General features: G+C 33.1%; 1 protein-coding gene across 1 annotated transcript in view; it reads right to left on the reverse strand.

Moving 5' to 3' along the window:
• The window catches only part of LOC124533423 (mitogen-activated protein kinase 1), a 67,402-nt gene that overhangs the window by 24,186 nt on the left and 29,483 nt on the right, over positions 1–13,733 (reverse strand). Inside the window, exons 2-4 of the mRNA XM_047108668.1 lie at positions 7,844–7,970; positions 5,874–5,984; positions 5,217–5,351 (exon numbers count right to left, since the gene is read on the reverse strand). Coding sequence (XP_046964624.1) covers positions 5,217–5,351; positions 5,874–5,984; positions 7,844–7,970 — 373 coding nt within the window. The remainder of the gene's footprint in view (positions 1–5,216; positions 5,352–5,873; positions 5,985–7,843; positions 7,971–13,733) is intronic.

Here is a 13,733-nt window from a genome sequence, read left to right on the forward strand (position 1 = left end):
GCTTAGAATTAGAGTTATAAAAAATATCAAGTTACTATTATAATCATATAAATTACATGTTATATAACACTAGGAAAATTTATCAAATCCTTATTACTAATGACATTTAAAGTAAGTATCGAATTAAATAAATGAAGTTATTTGACTCTTATTTCATTTAATTAAATATATTATCACGTGAATTTCTTTATTATTAGGACTTGGTTTTTGACGTAGTTATAGTATTTATAGTAAACTATAAGCAACGATACGCATTTAACTGGATGGGTTTAGACACTTATACGCATAAGAAAAAGGGTGCTACAGACGATATCGTTTGCTACCAGCGTTAGGATGCTATCGTTTTTTTTATGGCTTGAGAGGTCATTCGCAGCTGATCAGCACACATTTATTTCCGTTGATGGTTGTAAGAATCTATTGACGTGTTATATTAAGAGCTACACTTATACGCATTTAAAATACGAATCCGTGTTGAAATGATAATTGATGTGTACATATATAAATACGCATCAGCTATATGTACTCACTATAGAAAATACGAATCAAAACTGAATGATGTAATTTAGTCTAAAAAGTCATATATATTATTTTATATTATTCAGTTTAGATATTTCAACAATCTATGCATCATGTCATGGCAAATGATATCAAGTACTTAAGCGGTGTCAAGGAGTTAAAACCAAACAACTAAATAATCATGTATGGACCTCGCTGTATGGAACGCATACTTTCAAAATCTTGACTAATTTAGATCTCTGAACTGAGAAAATCTTCATAGGCGCCCGATTATTGCACTTTTTTTATTTAATAAAGAAAGGCAGACGTGCAAATAATAGGTTGCGTGATGGTAAGTAACTACCTAGCCCATAAACTTTCGAATACTGTAAGTTTACTAAGGTATTAATTTAACTAAAAATAAATTACGTCTCTGATAGTAAAACCCATACAGATTAGGTTGGATTAAAAAAAGAAATTAATAACCCTAAAATTAAGATTAAAAATGCTGAGAAATTTTAATAGGAATAATTAGCACAAAAAGTCATTTAAAATAGTTTGTCAGTTTACAAAGAGTCTGCCTAACGAGATGAAGCGAAGATATTAAATCTAACGAGGTCTATCAACACAGCGGGATAGGCGTTTAGCGCTTTCGTTATGGTAACAAGTTAGTGCTAAGAGCAATTCATTAGGACATTGTGAACATTTGAATTTGTTCGCTAATTATATAATTTAGTCACACATACCTATACTAATACTAGCAACCCGCTCCGGCTTCGCACGGGTACTTTATATGTATCGTTATATTACAACCAAATTACATAAAATCATTATAAATGGTACCCTATGTTTTACTCTGATGTTAAACCTACATTACTATAACATTTCATTCAAATCCATCCTAAAGTTTTTTCGCGAAAGAGTAACAAACATACATCTATACATGCATATATACATCCATCCTCACAAAAATATGATTATAAATGCGAAGGTATTTGTGCCTGTGTGTTGCTCGTTTGCGGTTAAACTAATGAGTCGAATTTGGTGAAATTTAGTATGAAGCAAGTTTGGACACCAGACTTTTTATACCTGAAACCTGAAAAGCAATCCCTTAAACTCGTACTAATGCACGCTGATATTTAGCGTAGGGAGGCGATACTTAAGGCAAGCATTTACAGCCGCACCCTAGGGACTTGTAGGAAGCCGTTTGATTTTTTAGTTGAATTTTTTTCATCCGACTTCCAAGACGTTATTAGTAAGTATTTACTTTCAACTTTTTTTCCTCTTCCTCTTACCGTTAAAACATTATTAAAAATATTTGTGGTAGAAGCTTTATTATTAGGATTAAATGAATGATAATTCTGAGTTATTCAACGTATTTTTTTAAATTATAAACTCAATTATTTATTGTTTTTACATACGGTATATAATAAGGATGTTTTTTTTTATTCCATTTCATTGATATCTTTATAATCTATTTCTATTCAAAAATTTCTATTTAATATAATTTATTTTATAGTCCGTTTATTTGTTAAATAAAGTGTTCTATTTTCAAATAAAGTAACGTGCCTATAGAAGAAACTTTTTGAGACAAAATTAAAACTATTGATTTTTTGCTACTTGAAAATTTCAATTTTTATTTTTATATCCTTACAATTATATATGAATATTTAATAGTTAAATATAATTTAATAGTGTCGTATAACAGTTTATTTATAATGATTTTATTTAAGGGAAATAACTTAGTATCTGAATAGTGAAACTTTTTCATAATACACTAACAATCTAAAAATATTTAAATAAAACTAATTATAACGGATGAATCGCGTATATTAATTATTTTTAAACATCCCGACGTTTCGAGCACTTTGCAGTGTTCGTGGTCACGGGTAGACATACGGGTAGACGGGTAGACGGGTAGACGGGTAGACGGTGAGTCTACCCGTGACCACGAACACTGCAAAGTGCTCGAAACGTCGGGATGTTTAAAAATAATTAATATACGCGATTCATCCGTTATAATTAGTTTTATTTAAATGTGTAATAATCTCGAAAATTTAAGACAACATAACCTAAAAAAATGTTATTTTTTTTAGTTTTAAAATATGTGTTATGAGACCCACATATTACACAATTATAAACGTTAAAATTGATAAATGTTAAGTTATATTTTTAATTTTTACCCGTTAAACGTATTTACATAAATTTACATAAAATGCTAAGCGTTTCATTTTACATGGGTCGAAGGCCTATATATAATATATTCGCTACCCCGTCCTTAGAATAACATCTCGTCGGAGGAGGCTTGTACCAATAAACCCGAGGAAAGAAAACATAGAACGGATACCGAAATTGCGATTTAAAAAACGTTAGATTATTCTCTCGTAAATAAATAGAGAGTTACGCTCAACTAAACGCAGTAAAATACATAAATCAACATGAACGAAACGGTTTCAATGACATGTCACAACACTAAATATACATAATGAAAATTTATTTCTAAAATAAATTACATTTTATCTTTTCTATGTAATAATTCATTGTACATGGCGATTTGAAACGATTTTTTTTATGTTATAGGTTGGCGGACGAATATATGGGCCACCTGATGGTAAGTGGTCACCATCACCCATAGGCAATGACGCTTGTTACTCCTGTTACACGACTGCATAGAGTCAGTAACTCTTTTGTGGGGCAATGTATACGCTTCTACAACAGGATCCCCCAGAAAGCGTTCAAAATGCTTGTGTTGCCAAATTTTAAAATATTGTTAAGGAACGCTTGTGTGCAAAAGGTTACTATACAATCAGCGAGTTTATGTTTGATAGCACACCTTGGGAATGAAACGATCGCCTCCTGGCTATTTCTAATAATATACTACTATGTGTCTTATTAATTTGACAAAAAAAAATAACAAAAAAAAGACCCTCTGAGTTTCTTTCGCCGGTTCTTCTCAGGTCAGGGTGTTCCTTTTTCCGAACCGGTGGTAGTGTTTATTTGACAATCAATAAGTAAGTGTGATGCTTCTTTATTGAATAAAGGAATTTGAGTTTGAGTTTGTCAAAAAATACTAACTATTCCTTGCATCGTCAATGTGCCACCAACCTTGGGAACTAAGATGTTATGTCCCTTGTGCCTGTAGTTACACTGGCTCCCTTACCCTTCAAACCGGAACACAACAATACTGAGTACTGTTATTTGGCGGTAGAATAACTGATGAGTGGGTGGTACCTACCCAGACGGTTTGCACAAAGCCCTTACCACCAAGCTCATTCACTAATGGTACGATCTCAGTGCTATTTGACATAAACGTACATAAACGCACGCTGTAACTCATCTCTACATTACTGCTCGTCGACTTTCCAGCACAATTGTGTTTCGAAACAATAATTTTAAGTCTAATTTACAAAAATCAATGCTTTACCTATGTACTTTATACAAATTGAATTTATAAAACGACAGAGTTAAAAATGCAGATGTTATTGTAAAATGTTCATTGATAAACTTCCAATTTCTAACAACTGAAGCCCAGGAGACAACGTCAAGTATGACTATCAACACGCATTAATTACAAAAAAAAAGTTTAAGTAACAGCCTGTAAATTTCCCACTGCTGGGATAAGGTCTTCTCTTCCATTAAGGACAGGGTTTGGAACATATTCCACCACGATGTTCCAATGCGGGTTGGTGGAATGCACATGTGGCAGAATTTCGATGAAATTAGACACATGTAGGTTCCCTCACGATCTTTTCCTTCCCGAGCACGAGATGAATTATAAATACAAATTAAGCACATATATATACTGGTGTTTGTCTGGGTTTGAACCCGCAATCTTCGGTTAAGATGCACGCGTTCTAATCACTGGGCCATCTTAGCTCATTAATTACAAAACGCCTATGTCTCCTGTCTTAAGATTCAATCTTGTTTTCTACAAGATTCCATCATTTTCAATTTAGTCGTTTAGCCATAAAACACCGTAAGTAATTATGTCTGTCTGTTAGACATATAGTTACGCATTTATAATATAAGTGTATGTTACTAGGTGATATCATATATAAAAAAGAAGGAAGGAGGAACGGAATCCCAAAATTGAATAGTCTATAACCAATAATGCCGTCGGTTTCCAATAAAGCGCCCACGTTATACAGCAAAACCATTGCGATTCCTACATATCGAAAAAATATACGTCAATTATCGTATTTAAATCGACGTACGCCCACATTTATGTCAACTTCAAAGAATTTTTCATTCATAGACCCAAATGATTTTGTATGAATGAAAACACAGAATTAGATACTTTATTATTTGGCGTTTGTGAACTTCAATGGATCCTCTGTGTTACGATAATTGCGCTACGAGAGACTTAGGCTCTTGAGATTTCTCAAAGACGTACCAGAAGTAGTCTTAAATGTAAAACGTACAACGATGGCGCCGATAGGGCTTTTTGCAAGCCGGCCTAGGTAGATTGGTACCCCGTACTCAGTATTGTTGTGTTCCGGTTTGAAGAGTGAGTGAGCCCGTGTAACTATAGGCACAAGGGACATAACATCTTAGTTCCCAATGGTATGGAATGCTTAATATATCTTTTAGTGTCTATGGGTGTAGGTGACCACTTACCATCAGTCACAACCCATACGCTCATCCGCCAACCTATAACATAAAAAATACGGCCTCGATTTAAATAAGAAACTTTAGCAAACTATTAAGGATGAAACTGTTACCTTTAAATCACAAGTGGTGTTCAGCAAGAGGTTGCTAGGCTTCAGGTCTCGGTGCAGCACGTTCGCTGAGTGGATATACTTGAGGCCTCGGAGGATTTGGTACAGGAAGTAGCAGATGTGATCATTACTTAATTTCTGTAACAAATTTTATTTATAATAATAAATCTTACTCTAAGATAAAAATAATACATCGACGGTTATCCTTATTGTTGCATACGTTTATTTTTCGATCGATCTTATCCCAGCGCACTTTTCGCGCGAAATTATAAATAATACGCCAAAAGTCATAAAAACTTCATACTTTTAAAAGTCATACGTATTCGTCTTATAAAGTTCTATCCGACTAAAGTGAAAAAAAAAACACATAATTTTCCAGAATCATGAATAATAGAAGACGAAAAGGGTACGTGCAACGTGTTCAGGAAGCAAGGTCACGAACGAATAGAATTTATTACTGACTGTTTTCTTCCATAAAATAAACCAGTAATAAGGTACAATAGAAATTTAAAAATCGAATAATAAATTAATAGCAGGAAAATTTAAGCCGATTGCGTTAAACTTTTTCTGATAAGATTTAGGCAAAAAAGACAAGTTACAATTAAAAAAAAACTATCTCAATACTATAATCTGCTTTTCAGCTTATAATAAATAACTTACCTGTGTTTTTAATAATTTATAAAGGTCCGTCTCCATTAAACATTGAACGATGTAGACATCCTTCATTTGGTCGATAGTTTCTGCTCTTAAAATGTCTCTTATATCAATAATCTGAAACAAAGAAATATTTTAAGCTTCTTTGACACTGGCAATATATAGGAACACTATTTTCGTAGAAATATGTGTGAAAAGAGCATCTACTAGGGAGATTACGACTTTCATCAATGCCATGCTCAGTAGAGAGATGTGCTGGTCAGAGATGCGCTCCTTCTGCGAAAGTGTCATGTCACAGAAGGAAACCGTGGAGCGGGAGCGGGAAGAGAGTGCCGCCGCTGACTCGCTCCGCAGAAGACGACGGGGGAGGAGGAAAAGGCGCTACGCGCACCTTCTCCCACCGCCTCAATAGGCGCCGCAGGGACTAAGGGGGTCCCAGTACCCCGGGAATCACCCCTAGGTGTTAGAGGCCCGCATAGGTGGGCCGACCGGCAGGGCGTCACGGTAGCATGCGTAAGCGATCCCGTGGCGTCCATCGAAAGACGGAGAGGGTACCGCTGGTTTTTTAGTGGGTAAAACCGGCGTAATTGGGCGCACTCGACGTACAGGGCTCTGGGGAGTCACACCCCCCCCCCACACTTTCCATCGCGTGGTTGAAGCGCGTAATGCGTTTTTTCAGGGAGGAAAAAAAAGGGAGATTACGACTTCCTGACCGGCTCATACAGGAAATGAATACTACGTAGCACACGAGGATATGTGTTTGCACTCACTGATGCACTCTCTATATCTTATTCCCTGGTGGAGCAATATAGACAAATAAACTAAAGATCTTTTGCTTCATAAGTTGCCCAGAAATGATCCACTTTTGGGCACTCACAGACTGTTATTGATTTATTATTCAATCATAGAAAAAACATTCACAACATCTTTGTTTAATCGTCCAAAGCAGCTTTCTAATCACTTGTCATTAATATTAAATTTGTCATGAATATAAAATCTCAACCATAGTATAAATACAATATTATTTCAATCTTATATCAAGAAACGTAATCCTTGAAATATCATAAAACTCTTCATTTTTTGAGGTATAATTTCAACAAAACACGCATGAAACTCAAACATTAATATCTCAACTCCCAGGGTATTTGGAATGTTTGTTTTTAATTAGCGACATACCTACTATAAATTGAAAATAAAATCGTCGTAGCAATTCAAAACGAATATAATAAAAGGAGCAAATTAATACCCCGGGGTACACTAGATGAATTTCTGACAACCCTTAACGGAGACGTTTTTTTTTATCTTGTATACACGTAGTATTTACGGCCTGAAAATACATAGCCGAGTTACAATATTTACATTCACGCTATTCGTTGTAATATAGAAGATAATAATTTTATATAAAGAATAATGTTACCGGCAATCTTTCGCTATTTAGGTATATTACATTATATATAAAATAAGCAGTCAGATTTATAAGAGATCGTATATTTGTGTTACATATGTATGTTACACTTAAATATGGGTAACTAATTTTAAAAGAAGATTTTATTGTTGGAAAACTGGTCATGGTCCTTAAAAATAAAATAAAAACGGTATGTATATTATATACCCTTTTAAGTTGTCAATAACGTGAACATAATAAAGTTCTAAAATCTATATAATTAATTTTCCAAACCGACCCAATCTAAACATATCCACAATTATGTATCTTTACAAAATAATAATTTTTAATCTAGTTCATAACATATCCACAAAAATCGTATAATCAGTATATTTCGATATTAATTCTAGTCAATTCTTAGTTAAATGATTTTCAATTGCGTCGTCAGATTTCAACATGGACGATGTTTGACGTTTAAGAGTGTGTCTAGTAAAGAATTATTATTGTTTTCAATACTTTAAATAGGAAAATAATTAATTTCGAAAGTATCACGTTTAAAATTATTCTGTGGTAAATAATGATTAATACTTACATTCTCATGTTTAAATCGAGTAAGAATTTTTATTTCCCTTAGCGTTCTCTGGCAGTATGTCTGATGTTCGAAGGGCGATATTTTCTTAATGGCAACTTTGGATAATTTCTGGGTGTCGTAGGCAGACCTGCGAAAGAAAAAATATTTTATAAATAAATAAAACATTTTAAATTAAATACAAGTATAATACAGTGATATGAGTATCTCGACATGTTTTGTCAAGGACTAAGAGGAACGATCATTAAAAAGCCCTATTTTTAAGTTTTGTAACTTAATTATCGAAGGCCCTTTAGTGGTAAACATTTGGAGGTACTTTAGCGAGTTGGTAGCTACATGTGGCAGATCTCATTCTCGTGCAGGTTTTCTAAAGATATCCTCCCTCTAGCACGAGATGAATTATAAATAAAAATTTAGCACATAAACTATCCGATACTTGTCTTGAAATTTTAAGTCAAAATCAAAATTAAGATTCACATCCCTAGTTACAATACGTCAGTCCTATTTTAATGAAGATCTTAACAAAGTTTGCATTATGAATAATTGACAAATAGCGAGTTGTTAGCGACGCTGAACAAACGAAACAGCTTTCGTCACAACCTCATAACTTTTGTTATTTCATATAAAACGGATCGTATCATCGTTGACATAAGTAATTGTATTTGTACGAGGCTAGATGTTACTCATATTAATGTAAATATGATTAACTTAATCCGTATCATTTTGTTCAATCCACTTCACTTCTGAACGTCTTTCAGATCACTGCTTCGCTTCACTTCTGAGCGTATCGCTCGAGCACCAAACGTAACCAGGTACCGGTGATTTCCGTCATCCTGTTAAAATTTATTCTCATTCTCATTTTGCCTCAAATAATTGGTCTGAGGCTATCAGCGATGACAAACTAATCATATTAACGATTCTATACAGCGCAAACCGTACGTTCATATGGATACAATAAGGATGTAACTGAAAGAGTGAAAAACAAACACAAAAAAATACTTGTTTTTATCCGACTAGGGAAGTTGAAATTTTCAGCTGTTATCTAGTGTATGCCATATAGTATTACACAGATATACATTCGACTTAAATCAATTAAAAAAATAATGAAAACCGCACCAACACCAGTCTGTTTAAAAATCTAATCAAATACGACGGGAAGTGACTTTGTTTTAAACAATATAGACATATCAAAATATACTTTTGGTGGGGTTTTTAACAAATTAGTTATCTCTGATGGATCACCTCGTAGCTTGTTAGATTAATCTGTGATAAAAAAAAGTTATTTTTAGTCTTCTAACAAAGTTCACTAATGGATTCGAAAATATTTTGTTTTCATCAGCTTATAGATTGAAATCGATTTCCTAATCAAATAAAAATATTATTCTTGACCCGAGAACCCTTAATGTTCAGGTAAACATGTTTTTGAAATAGGTACGTTTATCTTTGTTCCTTTGTTATTAATTTTATTACACTGTCACGACCTAATGTTTCCGATATATTTAACATTTATACGTAGGCTACTATTTTGACTCTCTACTATCCTCCAATCCGACAATAAGAAGTTACAACTTGTTCAGAATTGTGTTTTTTTTATGTAATGGTTTGGTGGATGTGCCACCTGGTGGTATGTTGTAGTAGTGTAGAAATAATAACTATTTCTAACATCACACCAATACACCAACCTAAGGAGCTGAGATGTTGTATGATGTATCCCTTGAGCCTATAGTTACATTGGCTTATTTGATCTTCAAAGCAAAATATAACAATACTAAGTGTTGCTGTTTAATGGTAGAACGACTGATGAGTGGGTGGTACCTCTTCAGACGGTGCATGCCCGTCTTTCGTTAATCATTACAAAGCCCTATCACCAAAGAAAATGTAGCATAAACTCGTACTGTGATCACCGCATAGGATATTCGTCATGACCAAATATCATAGGCCTACTTGTTAGAGCCGTGTCATGATTCCCTGTATCAAATGTTTTAAAACAGATTCTCCTCTTTTTGCCACTTTTCTTTTCGTTTTTAAACCTAACACAAACAATTGAGACGAATCAAAGAGAATTAAAAATATATAAATTACTTTGATTCCATTACTTTTAACATAAACCAAAATTATAAAATATACACAATATGCGTAATTTAATTAGTAAATTCTGTTAGAAGGCTGATTTAGGATCAATAACTCGTAACTAGCTACAGTCCTTGTTTTACGGTCATATCGTATGTTCGCAAGATAATAAAAAAGTATTATTACGAATGTATTACACATTTCTAGCAAATATGTCACTAGGTCAGTTGTTTACATTAATTCAGTTCATTTAAAAATGTAGAATAAAGTACGACATATATATATAATACGTTTTTTCATATACGTTTCTATGAGTACTTTATTTTTACTCGAGATACGTCATTTTTACCCGATATAATAAATGCTAGCAACGGTTTGGAATGCAGAAATGAATCGGCAAAAAATGTCGTAGTTATTATTCTTCATGAACCAAAAACTAATAAATATATAGTAATACATAATTACTATATAAACGACAACTTATTATTCGATAAGAAAATCGTATCAATTTCATTATTTCGTACTTATATATTACACTAACTTTTAAGGGTTGGTCGTCAAGTCTTAACTTATAAAAAAAAACTGTGTTCTTGATTGGGTTCAAGCTTCCTTCATACCAAATTTCATAAATTATGGTTCCTTAGTTTGGTACTAAAAGTGTAACAGGCAGAGAAGAAGAGATACTTCCGAATTTATAATATTAGCATAAATTTGTATATAATAAGGTGGTATTGAAACATTAAGCAGGAAGGTAACAACATAAAAAATCAGATTACAATTATACCGTGATAGGTTTCGTGAAAATTGGGTAAAATAACAAAGGGATAAAAGGGGTTTTTGTCTCGAGATCCGGCCTCGCGGATCTTGTTAGTCCCAAACGAGATTTTCAATTGATAGCTCATGTACAAATTGAAAAGGTATCATATATACATTATATAACATTTAAACCACTGGGATAAAACACGACTGTAGATCGTGAGGTATCAGGGTTCGATCCCGAATCCTATGAAGTTAGATATCTGCTCTAATCTGGTTTATGTGAATGATAAAAAAATAATTCTTACTAGTTTTTTAAAAATCTCTCAATATTGGATCCACTGCTTCGAAGAATGGAATCAGACATATATGTAATGAGATATTTAAAGTCGGCTATTTGTGTGTATGTGTCGCAGGGACATAACCTCTTAATCCCCATAATACCGTAGCTCCTAAGATTGATGGCACATTGGTGTGTTGTAAGAGTTTTTATTCCTTACTATCAGGTAGCCCATTTGCTCGTCTTACAATAAAATAAAATAGTATCATTCACTCTTCTCTCATCAACTACGAGAGCTGAGTAAAGAAACTATTAAGTTACTCAAGTAGTTTTTATGCACTTTATGCTTTGTGCTGTGACCAGAAATAAATTGCAAAAGGAAAAGCGAATGATTACTATCTATAATGATTATTATGCACAGCAAATCGTAAGTATATTTTTAATACGAGGCCCTATTGAATACCACACTCATTTTATGTAACGATTGACGAATGACGATTCAAAATAGCCAACTTAAATCTATATCAATATTATAAATGTGAAATTACTTTGTCTGTCTGTCTGACCACGGAGGTCGTCTTTAGTTCCGCCACGTTGAATTTGTAATGACTTTACTTAGCTAGTCATGTATTGTCTCTTGGTTCTTCACCTTGGAATCTATTTTCCAAAATGGGGTAACTTTAAATTTAATCAACAAGTAACATGACGATTCAAAAGTGCTTTTATGAGTCTACTAGAATCTATATGAATATTATAAACGTGGAAGTAACTCTGTCTGTCTGTCTGTCGTTCTTTCACGACTAAACCGCTGAAACGAATTTGATTGAAAGGACATAGGCTACTTTTTGCCTGATACATGACAACCAGCACCCTATATCACGAGAGAAGCCGCGGGCAACTACTAATAAAATATATTTTGATTTTTTGTGACATATATCTCATCGCTGTGAACCAGTAAATCGATCTTCGAGTATATCCGACTCTATGAACGTTAACATTTATTATTGGGTTAGTGATTGGCCTGAAGCGTTAGCTTGATATGTTCCACGAGGCGTGTGAAGCATATAGCCTAGAACTATATACTGCATATACTATATAGCAAACGGGAAAGGAGGCGAATCGTTTTTATATGCGAATAATGCCTATATTGCATACAATCAATCTTTAGTTTTAGAGTTTTGTAATCATGATACATATAATAAACCTCATATTACTTGAAATATACTAAATATATTCAATCAAGTTAATTAATGCTAAACATGTACGAATATATTCGTGCATTCTCTAAACTTCAGAATGACGTCATTTCACGAAATTAAATTTAGAAATTTCCAGAATATATAGAGCATTCGAAAGTAAGTTAGTTTAACAACATAACTTTATACAATAATAATAATAATACTTGATGATATAGACCACCATACTCCACTGAATTTTATTTATATACCGAGACACCTTATAACTACTGAAACCTTTTACATAAGATACATAACGAGACTTTCTCATTCTCAATTACTAACATTAAATCTTATTATGGTATGAGCAATATTTTTAATGGAAACGCCCTCACCTACTTAACGCATAATACTATTTCTCAAATCTTTGCTTCCATTGGTTGGCACGTCTGTTTGTTTCTGGCAATTTAAAAAATAACTGAACCGAATAAATGAACTTTAGCTCGGGTTACTCTAATTAAAAAAAAAAATAAAAATACTATCGTGTAAAAAAAATTATAACAAAATCGGATGCTTTTCACGTGAACGAGGTCGCGAGAAAACGATCAAAGATTAAAGTATCATATAAAATATATATAGGTATATAAATGCCAGTTTGGTCTGAATTGAAACAAAATTTAGTATCAATTTCGTGATATCTTCTATATTAACTATATAAAACTAATTTTACTTTTGATAAACTACATAATTGTAATTCACCTATTTGTAAAAGTAAAATCTACCACGTCACAGTAGTATGGAAAAGCGATCTTGTGGCGTTCGCAAGACGGAGAGGGTATCGTTAGTTTTTAGTGTTGTTGTGTGTTAGTTCGTTTTTTTTTAGTTCGTTTAGTGGGTATTCCGGTGTGCACTCGGCGTCCTGGGCACCGGTGAGTTCCATATTCCCCACTTCACGTGGAGGATACGCGCAATGCGTTTTTTCAGCAAGAAAAAATAGAGGTCAAATCTACCAACTGATACTTCACTAATTCTACCAAAACTGAGCTAAATTTCACACGCTAACTGCTTGTAAGAATACAAATTATAACATTAAATTTTATTCATATTAAAATAGTAATAAATAAAGGCCTTATAATATTTTTTTACGTAAAATCTACTTTAGACTATCTTGAAGTCCGTTTTAATTTCCAAGGTTATTCTTTACGTAAGAAACGTTTCATGTAATCGTTACTTGTAAAAAACGGTGTACTTAGATTAAACTTTAAAATGTTACTATTCCCGCGGCCAAAAACGTCCTAAAAATCCTCAAACAAATTAACTCCAATTTTTTCAGTAACTTTAGGTAACAATAAAACAAATTTAGAAATATATTCGCGAATCCTCTCTAATGTAATTGAAAGAAAAAAAAATATTAAAAGCAGACGAGGGTAGATGAATGAATAATTTTAATATATATCTCCCTCTTCTCGAAATTATGAATTTCATTTTATCATAATAATGTTTAACAAACGGCACGAAAACGAATATTTAATATATTGCCGGATGATTTGTATGTTATTTCAGTCTATATATTTGGAAATGCAAATGGATCGAGCTGATTTTTAGATATATG

Source organism: Vanessa cardui, chromosome 11, assembly GCF_905220365.1.
Source record: "Vanessa cardui chromosome 11, ilVanCard2.1, whole genome shotgun sequence".
Classification (NCBI taxonomy): domain Eukaryota; kingdom Metazoa; phylum Arthropoda; class Insecta; order Lepidoptera; family Nymphalidae; genus Vanessa; species Vanessa cardui.